Consider the following 23,285-nt stretch of genomic DNA (forward strand, 5'->3'; position numbering starts at 1 on the left):
ATTATACACACCCATTGGAGTTGACTAACAGGAAAGGCTCACAGGAAAGCCTGGAATTCACAAGAGGTCTGGTCTTATTCCAGATAAACCCAGATAAACAGTTGACAGGGAGAATCACAGATGAAAGCAGTAAAGAATTTCTTTCAGAGAACACTTGGAAGCAGGCCACCAGTCAGTCGGCATTGGAAAAGTCCTTGTAGTGGATCAGGCATCAGACTCAGGAACAGGAAACCCTCAACAAGGCAAGATTCCAGTGGGAGGGTCCTAAGGACAGGGAATCAAAACACAAGGACTAAGCCCACCTGTGAGAATTAAAGCACGTGAGTGAGGATGGAATTTCAGAAAGAAATTGGAGCCCAGGTATCAGGAGTCCATCAAGCTAAGACAAATGCCGAGGCAGATTTGATGCTAACTTCAAAATATGATTGTAAAACTAAATAAACACTTGCTACCTTTACCTTTACCTTAGGTAAGAATTTTTCCTTATAGCCAGGGTTGGGCAAAACCTTTACATTCTCTAATCCTCAAAACATTATAGATAAAAAGGGCTCAGAGATGTTAGGCAAATTGTCCAACATCAAAGAAGCTTGATCTACACTCCAAACTTCAAATTCTTCTCTGTAAAGAATGCCCCTTGCTACTCAAATTGTCACTTGCAAGCTCATTACAGATAACAGAATCACAGGCCCTATCTCAGGCTGACTTAATGAGAATCTGTATTTTAATAAGATCCTCAAGTGACTTGTAGGCACATGAGAGCTTGAGAGGCACTGAATGTTGTCATCCCAGTTTGGGAGTTGATTCCAGCTGTGGTCAAAATACTTTGCCCTATTATCAATTATATCTTTGCAAACCCACACACAAAAAAGTGTACAGTAAGTAGTAGTATTTCAGAGTTAGTGGCAGAATTGGAATTTAAACTCAAGTTAGTCTGGCTACTTTGTTCAGTAGTAAGATATTTCGTGTGATTACAGCAGGAATGTTCTTAATCACCTTTTAAAACTTGTGTTATTACTTCAACTGAATCCCCTCTCTCCCTGTTATCTTGCAGAATACTGTTCTAGAACACGTGAATCAAAGGCTAAATCTCACCTCAAATGAAAGTAAGTCAATAGAAAGTATGTTAAGTCTTTGATGTTTAAGACTCCATTTTTGTTCTCACTTGCCTCACAATTCCTCCTGGCTCTTCCCTTTAGAGTGGCCATCCTCTCCTTGCCTGCCAGAACTCCTTCAAAACAAAACACAACATTACCTTTTTGTGATTCCCTCAAATAAGCTCACAGAGCCTGATTTTATTTCCGGTATACAGGAGGAAAAAAAAAAAAAAAACAGATCTAATAACAACAGTGGCAAGCATGGGGCAGTTGCAAAGGTTTCAGGAACATAAAAATTTCTTGAAATGGTTGTGCCACATCTGCAGACTCCTATTCCCCTTCTCAGATGTGAGCATGCCCACTGCCTGGGTTTGAGTCCTGTCTCTACTACTTCTTGGCTATGTAACCTGGAACAAATTATTTAACCTCTCTGTCCTTCTGTCTCCTCATTAATAATAACAATACTACCAATACCAGGTAGATGTAAAGATTACAGTTAGTCCATGGAATGAATTTAGAACTGTTCCTGGCCTATAGCAATAGTATTGTTACTTGTTGTCTTTTAAGTATCCTTATTACTTGTGGTGAAAATTAGTGATTCTCTTGACTGACTTCTATTCTAACCTTTTTTGGGAACCTCCCATATCCATCTCTCCCTTCCGACTGGCTCTCAATTTCTTCCTTGATACACCCATACCACGACTCTCTGGCTCGTAAAAATGATAAATGCACTTACTGCTAACCAAAAGGTTGGAGGTTGGAGGCTGGTGAGCACCCAGGGGCACCTTGGAAGAAAGATCTGGCAATCTACTTTGGGCCACTATGACTCTACGGCAGCTGTTTTTTTTTTTTTTTATACTCATGCTAGAGGGATAAGCCACTCTGCTATTAGCACACAATGACCAATCAGATTAGAAGGGGCTGCCATACTTCCCAAAAGGTTATATCAAAGTCTTTGGTTGGGGGGAAGGATCATGGAGTTCAATAAAAGTCCTTCTAACCCAGATTTCTGGTTGCACATTGGAATCACCAGTTGAGTAAATTTAAAAACCACTATAAGTAAATAAATAAAATTCCTATGCCTCAAAAACTTCCCTGATATTGTGAAAGATGAGAAGATATCTATCCAAGATGCTCATCGAACTCCACATAAGGTAGATGTTAAAAGAAAGTCACCAGGACATATTATAATCAAGCTTGCCAAAACCAAAGATAAAGAGACAATTATAAGAGCAGCGAGGGATAAAAGAAAAGTCACCTAGAAAGGAGAGCCAATACGCTCAGACTACTCGGCAGAAACCACGCAGGCAAGAAGGCAATGGGATGACATATTTTAAAAATTAAAGGAAAAAAATTCCCTGCCAAGAATCATGTATCCACCAAAACTGTCTCTTAAATATGACGGTGAAATTAAGACATTTCCAGATAAACACAAGTTGAGGGAACTCGTAAAAACCAAACCAAAACTACAAGAAATACTAAAAGGAGTTCTTTGGATAGAAAATCAACAATATCAGGTATCAACCCAAGACTAGAACACTGGGCAGAGCAACCAGAAGTCAACCCAGACAGGGAAATCCAAAAAAACAAAGCAAGGTTTAAAAAAAAAAAAAAAAAGCCCAACACAGGGTAACAGCAATGTTATTATATAAAAGAAGACAACATTAAAATAATAAAGAGGGACTAAGAAATGTCCCCCCACATGTCTGTTGGTTTGTTGTACTGTGGGAGCTTGTGTGTTGCTGTGATGCTGGAAGCTATGCCACTGGTGTTCAGATACCAGCAGGGTCATCCATGGAGGACAGGTTTCAGCTGAGCTTCCAGACTAAGACAGACTAGGCAGAAGGACCCTGCAGTCTACTTCTGAAAAGCATTAGCCAGTGAAAACCTTATGAATAGCAGCGGAACATTGTCAGATATAGTGCTGGAAGATGAGCCCCCCAGGTTGGAAGGCACTCAAAAGATGACTGGGAAAGAGCTGCCTCCTAAAATTAGGGTCGACCTTAATGACGTGGGTGGAGTAAAGCTTTCGGGACCTTCATTTGTGGATGTGGCATGACTCAAAATGAGAAGAAAAAGCTACAAACATTCATTAATAATCGGAACATGAAATGTACGAGGTATGAATCTAGGAAAATTGGAAATCGTCAAAAATGAAATGGAATGCATAAACATGGGTATCTTAGGCATTAGTGAGCTGAAATGGACTGGTATTGGCCATTTTGAATCAGACAATCATAGCCTACTATGCTGGGAATGACAACTCGAAGAGGAATGGTGTTGCATTCATTGTCAAAAAGAATGTTTCAAGATCTATCCTGAAGTACAGCGCTGTCAGTGATAGGATAATATCCATAAGCCTACAAGAAAGACCAGTTAATACGACTACTGTTCAAATTTATGCACCAACCACTAGGGCCAAAGATGAAGAAATAGAAGATTTTTATCAGCTGCTGCAGTCTGAAATTGATCGAAAATGCAATCAAGATGCATTGATAATTACTAGCGATTGGAATGCAAAAGTTGGAAACAAAGAAGGATCAGTAGTTGTAAAATATGGCCTTGGTGATAGAAACAATGCCAGAGATCGAATGATGGAATTTTGCAAGACCAATGACTTCTTCATTGCAGACACCTTCTTTCACCAACATAAACGGCGACTATACACATGGACATCTCCAGATGGAACACACAGAAATCAAATTGACTACATCTGTGGAAAGAGACGATGGAAAAGCTCAATATCGTCAGTCAGAACAAGGCCAGGGGCCGACTGTGGAACAGACCATCAATTGCTCATATGCAAGTTCAAGGAGAAACTGAAGAAAATCAGAGCAAGTCCACAAGAGCCAAAATATGACCTTGAGTATATCCCACCTGAATTTAGAGACCATCTCAAGAATAGATTTGATATATTGAACACAAGTGACCACAGACCAGATGAGTTGTGGAATGACATCAAGGACATCATCCATGAAGAAAGCAAGAGGTCACTGAAAAGACCGGAAAGAAAGAAAAGACCAAGATGGATGTCAGAGGAGACTCTGAAAATTGCTCTTGAGTGTCGAGCAGCTAAAGCAAAATGAAGAACTGATGAAGTAAAAGAACTGAACAGAAGATTTCAAAGGGCCTCTTGAGAAGACAAAGTAAAGTATTATAATGACATGTGCAAAGAACTGGAGATGGAAAACCAAAAGGGAAGAACACCCTCGGTGTTTCTCAAGCTGAAAGAACTGAAGAAAAAATTCAAGCCTCGAGTTGCAATAGTGAAGGATTCTATGGGGAAAATATTAAATGACCCAGGAAGCATCAAAACAAGATGGAAGGAATACACAGAGTCATTATAGCAAAAAGAATTAGTCGATATTCAACCATTTCAAGAGGTGGCATATGATCAGGAACCGATGGTACTGAAGGAAGAATTCCAAGCTGCTCTGAAGGCATTGGCAAAAAACAAGGCTCCAGGAACTGATGGAATATCAATTGAGATGGTTCAACAAACAGATGCAGCCCTGAAGGTGCTCAATCGTCTATGCCGAGAAATATGGAAGACAGCTTCCTGGCCAACTGATTGGAAGAGATCCATATTTATGCCTATTCCCAAAAAAGGTGACCCAACCGATTGTGGAAATTATAGAACAATATCTTTAACATCACATGCAAGCAAAATTCTGCTGAAGATCATTCAAAAGCGGCTGCAGCAGTATATCGACAGGGAACTGCCAGAAATTCAGGCTGGTTTCAGAAGAGGACGTGGAACCAGGGATATCATTGCTGATGTCAGATGGATCCTGGCTGAAAGCAGAGAATACCAGAAGGATGTTTACCTGTGTTTTATGGATTATGCAAAGGCATTCGACTGTGTGGATTATAACAAACTATGGATAAAACTGCGAAGAATGGGAATTCCAGAACACTTAGTTGTGCTCATGAGGAACCTTTACATACATCAAGAGGCAGTTGTTTGGACAGAACAAGGGGATACTGATTCGTTTAAAGTCAGGAAAGGTGTGCGTCAGCATTGTATTCTTTCACCATACCTATTTAATCTGTATGCTGAACAAATAATCTGAAGAGCTGGACTGTATGAGGAGGAACAAGGCATCAGGATTGGAGGAAGACTCATTAACAACCTGCGTTATGCAGATGACACAACCTTGCTTGCAGAAAGTGAAGAGGACTTGAAGCACTTACTAATGAAGATCGAAGACCACAGCCTTCAGTATGGATTACACCTCAATGTAAAGAAAACAAAAATCCTCACAACTGGACCAATGAGCAATATCATGATAAACAGAGAAAAGATTGCAGTTGTCAAGGATTTCATTTTACTTGGATCCACAATCAACAGCCATGGAAGCAGCAGTCAAGAAATCAAAAGACGCATTGCATTGGGCAAATCTGCTGCAAAGGACCTCTTCAAAATGTTGAAGAGGAAAGTTGTCACCCTCAAGACTAAGGTGTGCCTGACCCAAAAAAAAAAAAAATTATTATTTTTTTGTATTTTCAATCTCATCATATGCATGTGAAAGCTGGACAATGAGTAAGGAAGACCAGAGAAAAGTTGACGCCTTTGAATTGTGGTGTTGGCGAAGAATATTGAATATACCATGGACTGCCAAAAGAACGAACATATCTGTCTTGGAAGAAGTGCTGCCAGAATGCTCCTTAGAAGCAAGGATGGCGAGACTGTGTCTTACATACTTTGGACATGTTGTCAGGAGGGATCAGTCCCTGGAGAAGGACATCATGCTTGGCGGACTACAGGGTCAGCGGAAAAGAGGAAGACCCTCAACAAGGTGGATTGACACAGTGGCTGGAACAATGAGCTCAAGCATAACAATGATTATAAAGATGGCGCAGGACCGGGCAATGTTTCGTTCTGTCGTGCATAGGGTCACTGAGTCGGAACCGACTCGACGGCACCTAACAACAAAAAGAAAAGTAATCATACACCTTCCATATGGAGAGGAAAATACGGCGACACAAAGAAATAAAAGTTAGTTTTAAATTTAGAAAAATAGGGGTAAATAATAAGGTAACCACAAAGGAGACAAACTATCCTACTCATCAAAATAAAAGGGAAAAATACAGACTCAGCAGAAACAAAATCAACAACAACAAACAAGAGGAAAGGACAATATATAAAGAAAATCTACTCAGCACATAAAATCAAGTGGGAAAAAGAAACTGTCAACACACAAAAAAAGACATCAACATGATAGCACTAAATTCATACCTATCCATAATTACCCTGAATGTAAATGGACTCAATGCACCAATAAAGAGACAGAGAGTGGCAGAATGGATTAAAAAAAAGATCCATCTATATGTTGCCTACAAGAGACACACCTTAGACTTAGAGACACAAACAAACTAAAATTCAAGGGACGGAAAAAAATGTATCAAGGAAACAATAATCAAAAAGAGCAGGAGTGGCAACATTAATTTCTGACAAAGTAGACTTTAAAGTTAAATCCATCAGAAAGGATAAGAAAGGACACTATATAATGATTAAAGGGACAGTACACCAAGAAGATATAACCATATTAAATATTTATGGACCCAATGTAGGGCTGCAAGATACATAAAACAAACTCTATCAGCATTGAAAAGTGAGATAGACGGCTCCACAATAATAGTAGGAGACTTCAACACACCACTTTTGGTAAAGGATAGGACATTCAGAAAGAAGCTCAATAAAGACACGGAAGATCTAAATGCCACAATCAACCAAACTGACCTCGTAGACATATACAGAACACTCCACCCAACAGCAACCAACTATACTTTCTTTTCTAGTGCACATGGAACATTCTCTAGAATAGACCACATATTAGGTCAAAAAGCAAGCCTTAGCAGAATCCAAAACATTGAAATGTTACAAAGCATCTTCTCTGACCATAAGGCCATAAAAGTGGAAATCAATAACAGGAAAAGCTGGGAAAAGAAATCATACACTTGGAAACTGAACAATACCCTGCTCTAAAAAGACTGGATTATGGAAGACGTTAAGGATGGAATAAAGAAATTCAGAGAATCCAATGAGAATGAAAACACTTCCTATCAGAACCTTTGGGACACAGCAAAAGCAGTGCTCAGAGGCCAATTTATATCAATAAATGCACACATCCAAAAAGAAGAAAGGGCCAAAATCAAAGAATTATCCCTACAACTTGAGCAAATAGAAAGAGCAACAAAAGAAACCCACAGGCAGCAGAAGAAAACAAATAATGAAATAGAAAACAGAAGAGCAATTGAAAGAATTAACAAGACCAAAAGCTGGTTTTTTGAATAAATCAACAAAATTGATAAACCATTGGCCAAACTGACAAAATAAAAACAGGAGAGGAAGCAAATAACCCGAATAAGAAATGAGAGGGGCGATATTACAACAGACCCAACTGAAATTAAAAGAATCATATCAGATTACTATGAAAAACTATACTCAAACAAATATGAAAACCTAGAAGAAGTGGATGAATTCCTAGAAACACACTACCTACCTAAACTAACACAAACAGAGGTAGAACAACTAAATAGACCCATAACAAAAGAAGAGATTGAAAAGGTAATCAAAAAACTCCTAAAGAAAAAAAGCCCTGGTCCGTATGGCTTCACCGCAGAGTTCTACCAAACTTTCAGAGAAGAGTGAACAGCACTACTGCTAAAGGTATTTCAGAGCATAGAAAAGGACGGAATACTACCAAACTCATTCTATGAAGCCACCGTATGACTGATACCAAAACCAGGTAAAGACACCACAAGAAAAGAAAATTATAGACCTATATCCCTCATGAACATAGATGCAAAAATCCTCAACAAAATTCTAGCCAATAGAATTCAACAACATATCAAAAAAAAAAAAATTCACCATGACCAAGTGGGATTCATACCAGGTATGCAGGGATGGTTCAACATTAGAAAAACAATTCATATAATCCACCACATAAATTGTTTTTCTACTGGGTTACCACATAAATAAAACAAAGACAAGAATCACATGATTTTATCAATTGATGCAGAAAAGGCATTTGACAAAGTTCAACACTCATTCATGATAAAAACTCTCAGCCAAATAGGAATAGAAGGAAAATTTCTCGATGTAATAAAGGACACTTATACAAAGCCAACAGCCAACATCACCCTAAATGGAGAGAGCCTGAAAACATTCCCCTTGAGATTGGGAACCAGACAAGGATGCCCTTTATCACCACTCTGATTCAACATTGTGCTGGAAGTCCTAGCTAGAGCAATTAGGCTAGATAAAGAAATAAAGGGCATACAGATTGGCAAGGAAGAAGTCAAAGTATCTCTATTTGCAGATGACATGATCTTATACGCAGAAAACCCTAAGGAACCCTCCAGAAAACTACTGAAACTAATAGAAGAGTTCAACAGAGTATCGGGATACAAGATAAACATACAAAAATCAGTTGGATTCCTCTACAGCAACAAAAAGAACATTGAAGAGGAAATCACCAAATCAATGGCATTTACAGTAGCCCTCAAGAAGATAAAATACTTAGGAATAAATCTTATCAGAGATGTAAAAGACTTACACAAAGAAAACTACAGTACACTTCTGCAAGAAACCAAAAGAGACGTACATAAGTGGAGAACATACCTTGCTCATGAATAGGAAAACTTAACATTATAAAAATGTCTATTCTACCAAAATCGATCTATACATTTAATGCAATTCTGATCCAAATCCCAATGACATTCTTTAATGAGATGGAGAAACAAATCATCAATTTCATATGGAAGGGAAAGAGGCCCCTTGATAAATGAGGCATTACTGAAAAAGAAGAACAAAGTGGGAGGCCTTACTTTACCTGATTTTAGAACCTATCATACCGCCACAGTAGTCAAAACAGCCTGGTACTGATACAACAACAGACACATGGACCAATGGAACAGAATTGAGAATCCAGACATAAATCCATACACATAGGAGCAGTTGATATTCGACAAAGGGTCAAAGTCAGTTAAATGGTGAAAAGACAGTCTTTTTAACAAATGGTGCTGGCATAACTGGATATCCATCTGCAAAAAAATGAAACAAGATCCATACTTCACTCCATGCGCACAAACTAACTCAAAATGGATCAAAGACCTAAATATAAAATCTAAAATGATAAAGATCATGGAAGAAAAAACAGGGACAACATTAGGAGCCCTAATACATGGCATAAACAGTATACAAAACATTATAAAGAGTGTAGAAGAAAAACTAGGTAACTGGGAGCTCCTAAAAGTCAGAGTAGAACTGGCCCATAGTCAAACAGAGTAGAACTGGCCCATAGAGTTTCTAAGTCTGTAAATCTTTACGGAAGCAGACAGCCACATCTTTCTCCCGTGGAGCCGCTGGTTGGTTGGAACTGCTGACCGTTTGGTTACCGGCAGAGCGCTTAAACACTGTGCCACTGGGCTTTTTCCCAAATTTTAACATGCATATACTTCGCCTGGGGATCTTGAAAAAGCATATTCTGTTTTTGTAGGTCTGGGGTGAGGTCTGAGATTGTGCATTTCCACAAACTCCCAAATGCTGCCAATGCTGCTGGAACCTGGGCCTTCCTTAAAGTAGCACAGTACTAGCACAGGGTTTGCAAACTATGGCCCTCATGGCAAATCCGGCCTGCTGCCTGCTTTCCTATAGCCCGTGAGCTAGAAAGCGTTTTTAACTTTTTACGATGGCTTAAAAAAAAAAAGGCAAAATAAGAATATTTCATGATGTGTAAATTATATGACTTTCAAATTTCAGTGTCCATAAATATGGTATTACCGGAGCACTACTATGCTCATTTGTTTACCTATTGTCTATGGCTTCTTTGCACTACAGTGGCAGAGCTGTGAAGGTGACACGGAGGCTATGTGGCCCATAAAGCTTAAGATATTTACTAACTTGCCTTTTATAGAAAAAATTTATAGACCTCTATATTATAAGGATATCTGGAAAATAACGTCACATGAAGCTTTCACTGTCTCCCCGTTTTTTTGTTTTTAGTTTCTTTGCCTTTCAAATTATTCCCTGTTACACAACTAATTCATAATACATCTTTATTATTATTTAAAAAATTAAGATATCAAATGAGCAAAACGCCTGTTCTTCCTGCCTCTAATGGTAGCCAGTATTTTTACAGGTTTTTTTATGTGCATTTACATATTACATGGACATGGAGGAATATATAATTTAGCTTCAGAGAATAAATAAATTGAATGACACTAACATCATTGTTCTACAGTTCATCTTCTTCACGCCCACGCCCTGGCATCCATCATACCATATGTTATGAGGATTACTTCAAATCAGTTCGCGGAAATTAAACGATTAAAAAATTAAAAGTCTTGTGGTTAAAAACATGAACTCCAGGCTCATTTTTTATAGAATTACAACATATTTCCTGTGACAATTATTAGGTAGGTAAATCTTTTTGATCTTGAGATTTACCCTGGTGGCGAAGTGGTTAAAGAGCTTCACTGCTAACCAAAGGTCAGCAGTTTGAATCCACCAGCTGCTCCTTGGAAACCCTGTGGGGCGGTTCTACCCTGATGCTGTTAAGTCGGAATCAATTCGATTGCAACGGTTTTGATTTGTAATATGTCCTGCGAGCTGTAAAAATAAGGAGCCAGAGAGGGCAAGCTTAGCCTCTGGTTTGGCCAACTTACTTTCTAAACCTTAGTTTTGAATTCTATAGAACAGAATAACAACACCTACTTCATAGGTTTGTTATAAGAATCAAAGGAGATTATGTATAATATTTATCAGAGTACTTGACATATAATAAGCCATTTTTTTTATATTGGTAGTTTTTTTAATGCATAGAAGCATTTGCTGATTTCACATACATATTTGTTTTGTATTTTCACTTAAGTAACAGCAACAGAGAAAGAAAATATGCCATTTGGCAGGCCCAGGGTTATGCAGAAGAACAAGGAACACTGTCTCCTTTACCACAGAGAATATGTGAGTGGATTTGGAAAAGCTTTCAGGATGCCCATGTGGAGCTCATATACAACCCCTAAGCCAGTAAGTCTCTGAGTCCATTGTTCCACGCAGGCTGGAAAAAATCAGTAATGCTCTGATATTCTAAGAGTTCTTAGGTGGTGCAAACAGTTAAACATGCTCAGCTGCTAACCGAAAGGTTGGAGATTTGAGTCCATCCAGAGGTGCCTTGGAAGAAAGGGCTGGCAAACTTGCTTCTGAAAAACCAGCCATTTGAAAACCCTATGGCGCACAGTTCTACTCTTACAGACATGGGGTCCCCGTGAGTCAAAACTGACTCGATGGTAACTGGTTTAATATTCTGCTAGTTGAACCTTGATTTGCAGTGAAGGCCCCAAAGAAAGATCACTGGCCAGTGACTTATAAGACAATGTACCAGGTATAACAGAAAGGTGTTAGGGGAGTGCAGAAGAGTAAAACATTGCGTTTTGAAATCAGAAAGCGTTTACTGGCCAATTGGTAAAGCTGGTAAAAAAAAAAAAAAAGGCTGGTAGGAAAGAGCATTTCAAACAGAAGGAATTGGCAGTACAAAGGCACACAATTCATTTGGTATTTCCCAAGCACATGGTGGGTGCACCTAGAAGGTGATGGTAACTAGATGATCAGGCCTTTGTGTTTGATTATTAATTCATTTAACAAACACCATCTGCTGTGTGCTGTGGTAGGCACAGGGAACACACTGTAAACAAGATGTAATTCTTCCCTGAAGGATCCAACACTCTAATAGGTCAGGCTAGACATATATGTACAGGTATGTTATGTCACAGTTCCCTCCAAACTGAGGTCAGGAATCCACTTGTTCAAACTCTTTTCCCTTTTTAATAAATGGTGCTGGGACAGTTGACTAAAATAAGGAAAAATTTGAAATTAGATCCCTACTTCATATCATACAGAGTTCCTGGGTAGTATGAACAGTTAACCTGCTTGGCTGCTAACCAAAAAGTTGGAGGTTCAGAGTTCATCCAGAGGCACCTGTATTGTTTAATTGGCCTTGGCTAAAATTTTTATCTGAAGCCTCAGTTATCAGTTTTAATGATGAATCTCAGAAAGGTTAACTTGATTTATTTGAGAACACACGATGCAACTGATTAGCCACTTCATCTTGTGAGATAAGAGAGAAGATTAGGAAATATTTACAGCACTTAAAATAGTAATAATAGCAATAGTAAAATAACCAACAATATTTGGAGTCTCTGGGTGATGTAAACAGTTAACGTGCTCGGGTGCTAATAGAAAGATTAGTGGCTCAAGTCTACCCAGAGGCATCTTGGAAGAAAAGCCTGGTGATATACTTCTGAATTGCCTGCCATTGATAACCATAAAAAAAACCCTATAGAGCACAGTTATTGTCACACAAGTGGAGTCACCATGAGTCTGAATCAGCTTGATGGCAACTGATTCATGTCATACACAAAATTAAATTGCTACTGGATTTATAGACCTAAATGGAACAGCAGATCCATATTTTTCTTTGTGCATGTCTTTATGACATTGGAATAGAGAAAGATTTCTAAAAACACAAGAAAACAGAGGGAATTGAATAATTTGACTATATTAATATTAATGTATGAGAAAAAGACAAAGTTAAGGATGGGGAAATATATTTGCATTGCATATAAGAAATATTTGGAATCGTAATTTGGATCCAGAATATCTAATAAATATGTATGAATAAACAAGACAATGATAAGCATCTTAGCTGATAAGTGAGCAAAGGATATAAGCCAAGCAATTGAACCTCATTAGCTATCAGGGAAATATAAATGAAAGCAAAAATCAAAATCTGCCAAAATTCAGTCTGAACATTCTTTCAGGGCAGGGATGGTATTATTGAATGTACCTCCAGCAGGTAGAGCTGCTTAGTAAACGCTTATAAATGAATGCATTGGATGAACTAATCACAACCATTATTTAAAACAAACAAACAAGCTTTTAAACCGGAAAGTTTTCTTTCAGCCAGAAATGTAAATAAGTCAGAAAGCTGTTTTTACAGAGATAACCTTAGTATTTTTACATTCAGGGACTCTGATGACAAACCTCTAGCTCTTACTGTCCTTGCTAAGGATACAGATATTCTGCTTCTTTTTATGAAAAGGAAATTGGTTGTATCCGGTTTATCCAACTCAAGATTCATGAAAAATAGGCATATTGTCCCACTGGTAATTAAAGCTTTGTGTGTTCTGAAGGTCAAACTCTGCTGCGGACAAAAGTTCAGTTGTGATCACTGGCAGCACAGTGCTAATGTTGTTTATGTTCTAGTAAGGGCAAAGATTTTACAGTTACCTGGCTAATTTGTATGGCTGGTGGCAACATTACTTTCTTAACATGCAGAATGTTCAGTTGTTTGTGATTTTCTTCAGCATGCCACATTTCTTAAAATAATTTCTATGTTGTTTCTGTTTTTGTTTTTTTTCCCTCATGGGGGCTCATCTTCAGGAAGGTCAGTCTTATTATGCCTTATTCATTTCTTTATTTGAAAAAGGCACATGGGGTTGTATGGAGTTACGGGGGATGTTGATGTTTTTAATACTTTCCTCTGGAGTCTTGCATTCCTGAATTTATATGAGCTTTGGCAGAAACCAAAGGCAGAGAGATTTTAAGTGGGCTAACAGACTAAAAGCTTGGTACAATTTTTTTTGTTATTGATTTTAAAAAACTAGCTTCTTTGTTACCAAAAGTTCTTGTCCTTTCATTGATCCCACAGAATGCCTTGTGTATTTCTCCCTCCTTGTGACAGGGTGGAATTCTAGCAATTTTCTGCTTTCTAATTCAGAAATTACTCTGTTAGTATGTTGTGGTTCACGAAAATTACATACAAGGATGTTTTGAGATTCACATAAAAATGTTGTAAATCAGGTCTGTGTTTGAAAAATCAGACTTTAAATAAGCGCTTTTTGGAACCTGGGCCCAGTTGGCCTGCGCCTCTAAGTTTTATGGAGCTTTTGTTTTTCTGTGGCTTTGGTGGGTTTTCTAATTTTTGTTGTTGTTGTTATTATCTCAGAAGAGTTCTGGGGAAATAGCTGTAATTTGAAATCATGGTTTTACAATTACTGGTTCAAAGCCATTAAGGCTGATCAGGCCATATGTATGGGTTTTGCTTCTGGCCCTGCTCAGTAGGAAGATGTGAAATGTGTTTTTTGTTGTTGTTGTTGCTAGGTGAAAAACTGAAAATAAGAGCAAGAATTACAGTTACTGTTAAAATAAATACTTAAGAAAGTTAATATGGAATGAAAGGAATTTTCAGGGAAGAAAATCTAATGCACCTTGAAAATGCGTACACACACACACATATATGTAAAGTATTCCATATCACTGAATTTTTAAAGTCTTTTGTGTTTCTAAAGCTTTTTTTTATTACCTTTGATATTATAAATAATTGACACACTCATGTTTTTGTGAGTCTTTAATAACTAGGGACTTTATTGTGTTGCAGAAATATTTTTGAACTATAAAAAAATCTTTTCCCTGCCAGAAAAAAATATTACAGGACCAGAAAAAAAAATTTCAAAGTGTATATAGTTACTGTCTTATCATAAGGCAAGACCATAATTGCTCAATCTTCAAATATGTTTAGCTTTTACATTCCGCCTACAGGTAAGGAGAGTCTGTAACTTGAGTAAAAATGATTTTTTCCTCTGTTCAGGTTTACTTTTTCTGGCTCTGTTTATCATCTACCTACTCCTGAAAAATTTATAGGGCTAGGGAGTTTAGATCTTATCTGAGCACCTAAGTTCTATCATTTTTCTGACTTTTTATTCCTTGGTTTCAAAAAAGTCCAAGGAACCTTGAAAAGGTGGCAGAATTGAAGTGTGTTTGGTGGTGGGGGTGGTTCACTATTCTTTCCGAGACCAAGACTCAGAAATGACTTAACTATACCTCCTCTCCATCTTTCTAGAAGGCTGTCTGTTACATAATGTCACTTTTGTAAGGTGACCACATCCTGTCTGCGCTAGTTTTAATGCACTTGGATTAGGTGGTTCAAGTTTGGTATGTAAGAAATAAGGATTTTCAGACAGCATGAAGATATCATGGTCCATTTGTCCCAATCCCAAGTCTGTGCCATGTAGAAAAAGGAGTAAACATTTTGCTCAACTAAATTGTTTGACCACAGTTTCCACAGTTAATTATTTCAGTGAGACTACATGGTTTAATGCTGAATTCAGATTTAGAATAAAGAGTTTAACAACAATTATATTACTATCTCCCTTGGCACTATGACCATTTAATTATGCACTTACACTTACGTAAACCTTTATATTCTTGTAATTTTAACTGTTGGAATATAAGCATTTAATTCTCTTTACATTATGGAAAATGCAGCTATGGCTACTTCTATATGTTCTGTATTTCTTTAAGAAACATTAACTAAACATGAAATGTTAGCATAAAATGATAAAGATGTGTGGTAGGAAGCATCAACTCACAATATTCTGGATGTTTATGGGGCCGACTCAGTCAGCAATCGATATTCTATGTACTCCTATTTTACAACATCTTTGTGTGCCCTTTTAAACTAAGTGGAGAAAACTGTTTACTATGTTTTTGAAAAACTATAAACAAGTGTTTTTAGCATTCTAGCCTCTGGCTTCAGAAGGAAAAACCCGTTGCCATGGAGGCGATTCTGACTCATAGCCACCGTGTAGGACAGAGTAGAACTGCCCCACAGGGTTTCCAAGGAGTGGCTGGTGGATTTGAACTGCTGACCTTTCTTTTGGTTAGCAGCCAAGCTCTTAACGACTGCCCCTTCGGAAGGAGAGAGTGAAATGAATGGCAAGATCCAATCCCTTCAATATAACACCAATTATATTTGTATTTCTTGGTTTACCATGCTTCTTGTTTTTATGGAGCGTATAGATGGCCCAGGAGCTTACTGAAAAAGGAATCAGGGAAAATACGCTTTTGAAACTTTGTGTGATTTAATTGATGATTTAACTGGCTTTTTAGAAATTTAGAAGTAATTTTTCCTTTAAAAATTAATAGGACATTAGACCTGGGCTGATACTCTAAATTTTTTTTTTTCAATTTCTTTTCTACCTCTGTCTTGTTCTACTTTTTAAGAACTATCTGAAACTTCTAAATCTTATTGAATGTTTTATTTCTATCATATATTTTTTAAATATCCAGAGTTCTTTCTGTTCTTCTGCCTCCCCCCTCCCCCTTTTTTTAAATTGTGCTTTAGATGAAAGTTTTCAGAGCATGTTAGTTTCTCAGGAACCCCTGGTGGTGTAGTGGTTAAATGCTACAGCTGCTAACCAAAGTGTCGACAGTTCGAATCCACCAGGTGCTCCTTGGAAACTCTGTGGAGCGGTTCTACTCTGTCCTATAGGTTCACTGAGTCAGAATCAACTCGACTGGTCTTGGGCTTGGGGGATTAGTTTCTCACTGAACAATTAATACACATATTGTTTTGTGACATTGGTTGCCAGCCCTGTAATGTGTCAGCACTCTACCCTTCTTGACTTGGGTTCCCCATTTCCATGTGCCCAGCTTTCCTGTCCCTTCTTGCCTTTTTGTCCTTGTCCCTAGGCTGGTGTGCCCATTTAGTCTCACATACGTGGTTGAGCTACATGTATTAATGTTTATTTTATGGGCCTGTCTAATCTCTGGCTGAAGGGTTAGCCAAAGGAGTGACTTAAGTACTGAGTTAAAAGGGTGTCTTGGGGCCATAGTCTCAGGGTTTATCCAGTCTCTGTCAGACTGGTTTTAAGCCTGGTCTTTTTTTCTTTTGTGAGTTTGAATTTTTATTCTACATTTTTCTTCCACTGTGTCAGAGATCCTCTATTGTGACCCTTGTTAGAGCAGTTGGTGGTGTGGTAGCTGGGTAACGTCAAGTTGCGCCGGACTCAGTCTGGTGGAGCTGTGGTAGTTGTGGTCCATTAATCCTTCGGACTAATCTTTCCCTTGGGTCTTTGGTTTTCTTCATTCTCCCTTGCTCTGACGGGGTTCCCTATTTCCATTTTTATTGCTTTCTGTTCCTTGTTTATAGATGCGATAAAGCTGATTTCTCTGAGAAAGGAGTTTTCTTCTGCCCTCTGCATTGTCTTTTTCCTCTTTGTTCTTCTTCTCCCTCCTATCAAATGTCTGGTGGTCCTTGCCTGTCAGTTCATATTTTAAGGGTGAGACACTAAACTAAATGGTTGGGGCTTGCCAGCTGACGAGTTTTATTATGACATGATCAAGAAAGAACCCAGCCAATTTGTCGAGGACCCCAACTGTCAGTATCTGTAATTTCCTCTTGTACTGGCTTATTTTCCAAAAAGAAGACTTTTTTAAAAATAATTTTTATTGTGCTTTAAGTGAAAGTTTACAAATCAAGTCAGTCTGTCACATATAAACTTATATACACCTTACTACATACTCCCATTTACTCTCCCCCTAATGATTCAGCCCACTCCCTCCTTCCAGTCTCTACTTTTGTGACGGTTTTGCCAGTTTCTAACCCTCTCTACCATCCCATCTACCCTCCAGACAGGAGATACCAACACAGTCTCAAGTGTCCACCTGATAACAAGTGGCTCACTCTTCATCAGCATCTCTCTCCAACACATTGTCCAGTCTCTTCCATGTCTGATGAGTTGTCTTCGGGAATGGTTCCTGTCCTGGGCCAACAGAAGGTTTGGGGACCATGACCGCCAGGATTCTTCTAGTCTCAGTCAGACCATTAAGTCTGGTCTTTTTATGAGAATTTGGGGTCTGCATCCCACTGTTCTCCTGTTCCCCCAGGGGTTCTCTGTTGTGTTCCCTGTCAGGGCAGTCATCGGTTGTGGCCGGGCACCATCTAGTTCTTCTGGTCTCAGAATGATGTAAGTCTCTAGTTCATGTGGCCCTCTCTGTCTCTTGGGCTCACAGTTATCGTGTGACCTTGGTGTTCTTCATTCTCCTTTGATCGAGGTGGGTTGAGAACAATTGATGCATCTTAGATGGCCTCTTGTTAGCATTTAAGACCCCAGACACCACATTTCAAAGTGGGATGCAGAATGTTTTCTTGATAGAATTTACTTTGCCAATTGACTTAGAAGTCCCCTGAAGCCATAGCCCCCAAACGCCTGCCCTTGCTCCGCTGACCTTTGAAGCATTCAGTTTATCCCGGAAACTTCTTTGCTTTTGGTCCAGTCCAGTTGAGCTGACCTTCCCTGTATTGAGTATTGTCCTTCCCTTCACCTAAAGTAGTTCTTATCTACTAACTAGTCAGTAAATAACCCTTTCCCTCCCCCCTCTCGTAACCACAAAAGAATGTGTTCTCAGTTTATACTATTTCTCAAGATCTTATAATAGTGGTCTTATACAATATTTGTCCTTTTGCCTGTGACTAATTTCACTCAGCATAATGCCTTCCAGGTTCCTCCATGTTATGAAATGTCTCACAGATTCGTCACTGTTCTTTATCGATGCGTAGTATTCCATTGTGTGAACATACCACAATTTATTTAAGCATTCATCCGTTGATGGACACCTTGGTTGCTTCCAGCTTTTTGCTATTGTAAACAGAGCTGCAATGAACATGGGTGTGCATATATCTGTTCTTGTAAAGGCTCTTATTTCTCTAGGGTATATTCCGAGGAGTGGGATTTCTGGGTTGTATGGTAGTTCTATTTCTCACTGTTTAAGATAACGCCAGATATATTTCCAAAGTGGTTGTACCATTTTACATTCCCACCAGCAGTGTATAAGAGTTCCAATCTCTCCGCAGCCTCTCCAACATTTATTATTTTGTGTTTTTTGGATTAATGCCAGCCTTGTTGGAGTGAGATGGAATCTCATCGTAGTTTTAATTTACATTTCTCTAATGGCTAATGATTGAGAGCATTTTCTCATGTATCTGTTAGCTGCCTGAATATCTTCTTTAGTGAAGTGCATGTTCATATCCTTTGCCCACTTTTTGATTGGGTTGTTTGTCTTTTTGTGGTTGAGTTTTGACAGAATCATGTAGATTTTAAAGATCAGGCGTTGGTCGGAGATATCATAGCTGAAAATTCTTTCCCAGTCTGTAGGTGGTCTCTTTACTCTTTTGGTGAAGTCTTTAGATGAGCATAGGCGTTTGATTTTTAGAAGCTCCCAGTTATCTGGTTTCTCTTCATCATTTTTGGTAATGTTTTGTATTCTGTTTATGCCTTGTATTAGGGCTCCGAATGTTGTCCCTATTTTTTCTTCCATGATCTTTATTGTTTTAGTCTTTATGTTTAGGTCTTTGATCCACTTGGAGTCAGTTTTTGTGCATGGTGTGAGGTATGGGTCCTGTTTCATTTTTTTGCAAATGGATATCCAGTTATGCCAGCACCGTTTGTTAAAAAGACTATCTTTTCCCCAATTAACTGACACTGGGCCTTTGTCAAATATCAGCTGCTCATATGTGGATGGATTTATATCTGGGTTCTCAATTCTGTTCCATTGGTCTATGTGCCTGTTGTTGTACCAGTACCAGGGTGTTTTGACTGCTGTGGCTGTATAATAGGTTCTAAAATCAGGTAGAGTGAGGCCTCCCACTTTCTTCTTCTTTTTCAGTAATGCTTTGCTTATCCGAGGCTTTTTTCCCTTCCTTATGAAGTTGGTGATTTGTTTCTCCATCACAATAAAAAATGTCATTGGAATTTGGATTGGAAGGGCATTGTATGTATAGATGGCTTTTGGTAGTATAGACATTTTTACTATGTTAAGTCTTCCTATCCATGAGCAAGGTATGTTTTTCCACTTAAGTAGGTCCTTTTTAGTTTCTTGCAGTAGTGCTTTGTAGTTTTCTTTGCATAGGTCTTTTACATCTTTGGTAAGATTTATTCCTAAGTATTTTACCTTCTTGGGGGCTACTGTGAATGGTATTGATTTGGTGATTTCCTCTTCAATGTTCTTTTGGCGTAGAGGAATCCAACTGATTTTTGTATGCTTATCTTGTATCCCGATACTCTGCTGAACTCTTCTATTAGTTTCAGTAGTTTTCTGGAGGATTCTTTAGGGTTTTCTGTGTATAAGATCATGTCATCTGCAAAAAGAGATTATTTTACTTCCTCCTTGCCAATCCAGATGCCCTTTATTTCTTTGTCTAGCCTAATTGCTCTGACTAGGACCTCTAGCACAATGTTGAATAAGAGCGGTGATAAAGGGCATCCTTGTCTGGTTCCCGTTCTCAAGAGAAATGCTTTCAGGCTCTCTCCATTTAGAATGATGTTGGCTGTTAGCTTTTTATAGATGCCCTTTATTATGTTGAGAAATGTTCCTTCAATTCCTATTTTGCTGAGAGTTTTTATCATGAATGGGTGTTGGGTTTTGTCAAATGGCTTTTCTGCATCAATTGATAAGATCATGTGGTTTTTGTCTTTTGTTTTATTTATATGGTGGTTTACATTAATGGTTTTTCTAATATTAAACCAACCTTGCATACCTGGTATAAATCCCACTTGGTCATGGTGGATTATTTTTTTGATATGTTGTTGAATTCTATTGGCTAGAATTTTGTTGAGGATTTTTGCATCTATGTTCATGAAGGATATAGGTCTGCAATATTCTTTTTTTGTGGTGTCTTTACCTGGTTTTGGTATCAGGGATTTGGTGGCTTCATAGAATGAGTTAGGTAGTATTGAATCATTTCTATGCTCTGAAATACCTTTAGTAGTAGTGCTGTTCACTCTTCTCTGAAAGTTTGGTAGGGCTCTGCAGTGAAGGTGTCCAGGCCAGGGCTTTTTTGGGGGGGGAGTTTTTTGATTATCTTTTCAATCTCTTTTTTTGTTATGGGTCTAGTTAGTTGTTCTACTTCTGATTGTGTTAGCTTAGGTAGGTAGTGTTTTTCTAGGAATACATCCGTTTCTTCTAGGTTTGCAAATTTGTTCAAATACAATTTTTCATAATAATTTGATATGATTCTTTTAATTTCAGTTGGGTCTGTTGTGATATGGCCCATCTCTTTTCTTATTTGGGTCATTTGTTTCCTTTCCTGTATTTCTTTAGTCAGTCTGGCCAATGGTTTATCAATTTTGTTAATTTTTTCAAAGAACCAGCTTTTGGCTTTGTTAATTCTTTCAATTGTTTTTCTGTTCTCTAATTCATTTAATTCAGCTCTAATTTTTATTATTTGTTTTCTTCTGGTGCCTGATGGATTCTTTTGTTGCTCACGTTCTATTTGTAGGGACAGTTCTCTGATTTTGGCTCTTTCTTCTTTATGTATGTGTGCATTTATGGATATAAACTGACCTCTGAGCATTGCTTTTGCTGTGTCCCAGAGGTTTTGATAGGAAGTGTTTTCATTCTCGTTGCATTCTATGAATTTCTTTATTTCCTCCTTAATGTCTTCTATAACCCAGTCTTTTCTGAGCAGGGTATTGTTCAGTTTCCAAGTATTTGATTTCTTTTCCCTAATTTTTCTGTTATTGATTTCTACTTGTATGGCCTTGTGGTCTGAGAAGATGCTTTGTAATATTTTGATGTTTTGGATTCTGCAAAGTTTTGTTTTATGATCTAATATGTGATCTATTCTAGAGAATGTTCCATGTGCACTAGAAAAAAAAGTATACTCTGCAGCTGTTGGGTGGAGTGTTCTGTGTAAGTTTATGAGGTCAAGTTGGTTGATTGTAGCAATTAGATCTTCCGTGTCTCTATTGAGCTTCTTACTGGAAGTCCTGTCCTTCTCCGAAAGTGGTGTGTTGAAGTCTCCTACTATAATTGTGGAGGTGTCTATCTCACTTTTCAGTTCTGTTAAAGTTTGTTTTATGTATCTTGCAGCCCTTGTCATTGGGTGCATAAATATTTAATATGGTTATATCTTCCTGGTCTGTTGTCCCTTTAATCATTATGTAGTGTCTTTCTTTATCCTTTGTGGTAGATTTATCTTTAAAGTCTATTTTGTCAGAAATTAATATTGCTACCCCTGCTCTTTTTTGAGTGTTGTTTGCTTGATATATATTTTTTCCATCCTTTGAGTTTTAGTTTGTTTGTGTCTCTAAGTTTAAGGTGTGTCTCTTGTAGGCAGCATATAGACGGATCGTGTTTCTTTATCCGGTCTGAGACTCTCTGTCTCTTTATTGGTGCATTTAGTCCATCTACATTCAGCGTAATTATAGATAAGTATGTGTTTAGTGCTGTCATTTTGATGCCTTTTTGTGTGTGTTGTTGACAATTTCATTTTTCCACTTACCTTTTTGTGCTGAGATGTTTTTCTTTGTAAATTGTGTATTCCTCATTTTCATAGTAGTTGAATTTATGTTTGTTGAGTTGTTATGTTTTTCTTGCTTTTTATTTTGAGTTATGGAATTATTAGACCTCTTTGTGGTTACCTTAATATTTACCCCTATTTTTATAGGTAAAAACCTGACTTGTATTGTCCTATATTGCCTTGTTTTCCTTTCTATATGGCAGTTCTATACCTCCTGTATTTAGTCCCTCTTTTTGATTATTGTGATCTTTTACCTAATGACTTCAATGATTCCCTGTTTTGAGCGTTTTTTTCTTTTTAAAATTAATCTTAATTTGTTTTTGTATTTCCCTATTTGAGTTGATATCAGGATGTTCTGTTCTGTGACGTTGTGTTGTGTTGGTAGCTGATTTTCTGACCAAACGATTTCCTTTAGTATTTCTTGTAGCTTTGGTTTGGTTTTTGCAAATTCTCTAAGCTTGTGTTTATCTGTAAATGTTTTAGTTTCATCTTCATATTTGAGAGAGAGTTTTGCTGGATATATGATCCTTGGTTGGCAGTTTTTCTCCTTCAGTGTTCTATATATGCCATCCCATTGCCTTCTTGACTGCATGGTTTCTGCTAAGTAGTCTGAACTTATTCTTATTGATTCTCCTTTGTAGGAGACCTTTCTTTTATCCCTGGCTGCTTTTAAAATTTTCTCTTTATCTTTGGCAAGTTTGATGATAATATGTCTTGGTGATTTTCTTTTTGGATCAATCTTAAATGGGGTTCAATGAGCATCTTGGATAGATATCCTTTCGTCTTTCATGATGTCAGGGAAGTTTTTTGCCAACAGATCTTCAACTATTCTCTCTGTATTTTCTGTTATCCCTCCCTGTTCTGGAACTCCAATCACACGCAAGTTATTCTTTGTAGAGTCCCACATGATTCTTAGGGTTTCTTCATTTTTTTAAATTCTTTTATCTGATTTTTCTTCAACTATATTGGTGTCAATTGCCTTATCCTCCACCTCCCCCACTCTGCATTCCAATTGCTCCAGTCTGCTCCTCTGACTTCCTATTGA

At 37.9% G+C, this 23,285-nt stretch overlaps 1 protein-coding gene across 2 annotated transcripts in view; it reads left to right on the top strand.

Annotated features, from left to right (window-relative positions):
• Positions 1 to 23,285, top strand: part of ENPP3 (ectonucleotide pyrophosphatase/phosphodiesterase 3) — a 112,321-nt gene that overhangs the window by 66,704 nt on the left and 22,332 nt on the right. For both annotated transcript variants that reach the window (XM_049900798.1, XM_049900808.1), the window contains exons 19-20: positions 1,052 to 1,103; positions 10,973 to 11,127. In XM_049900798.1, coding sequence (XP_049756755.1) covers positions 1,052 to 1,103; positions 10,973 to 11,127 — 207 coding nt within the window. The remainder of the gene's footprint in view (positions 1 to 1,051; positions 1,104 to 10,972; positions 11,128 to 23,285) is intronic.

The sequence above is a fragment of the Elephas maximus genome, chromosome 1, assembly GCF_024166365.1.
Source record: "Elephas maximus indicus isolate mEleMax1 chromosome 1, mEleMax1 primary haplotype, whole genome shotgun sequence".
Classification (NCBI taxonomy): Eukaryota; Metazoa; Chordata; class Mammalia; order Proboscidea; family Elephantidae; genus Elephas; species Elephas maximus.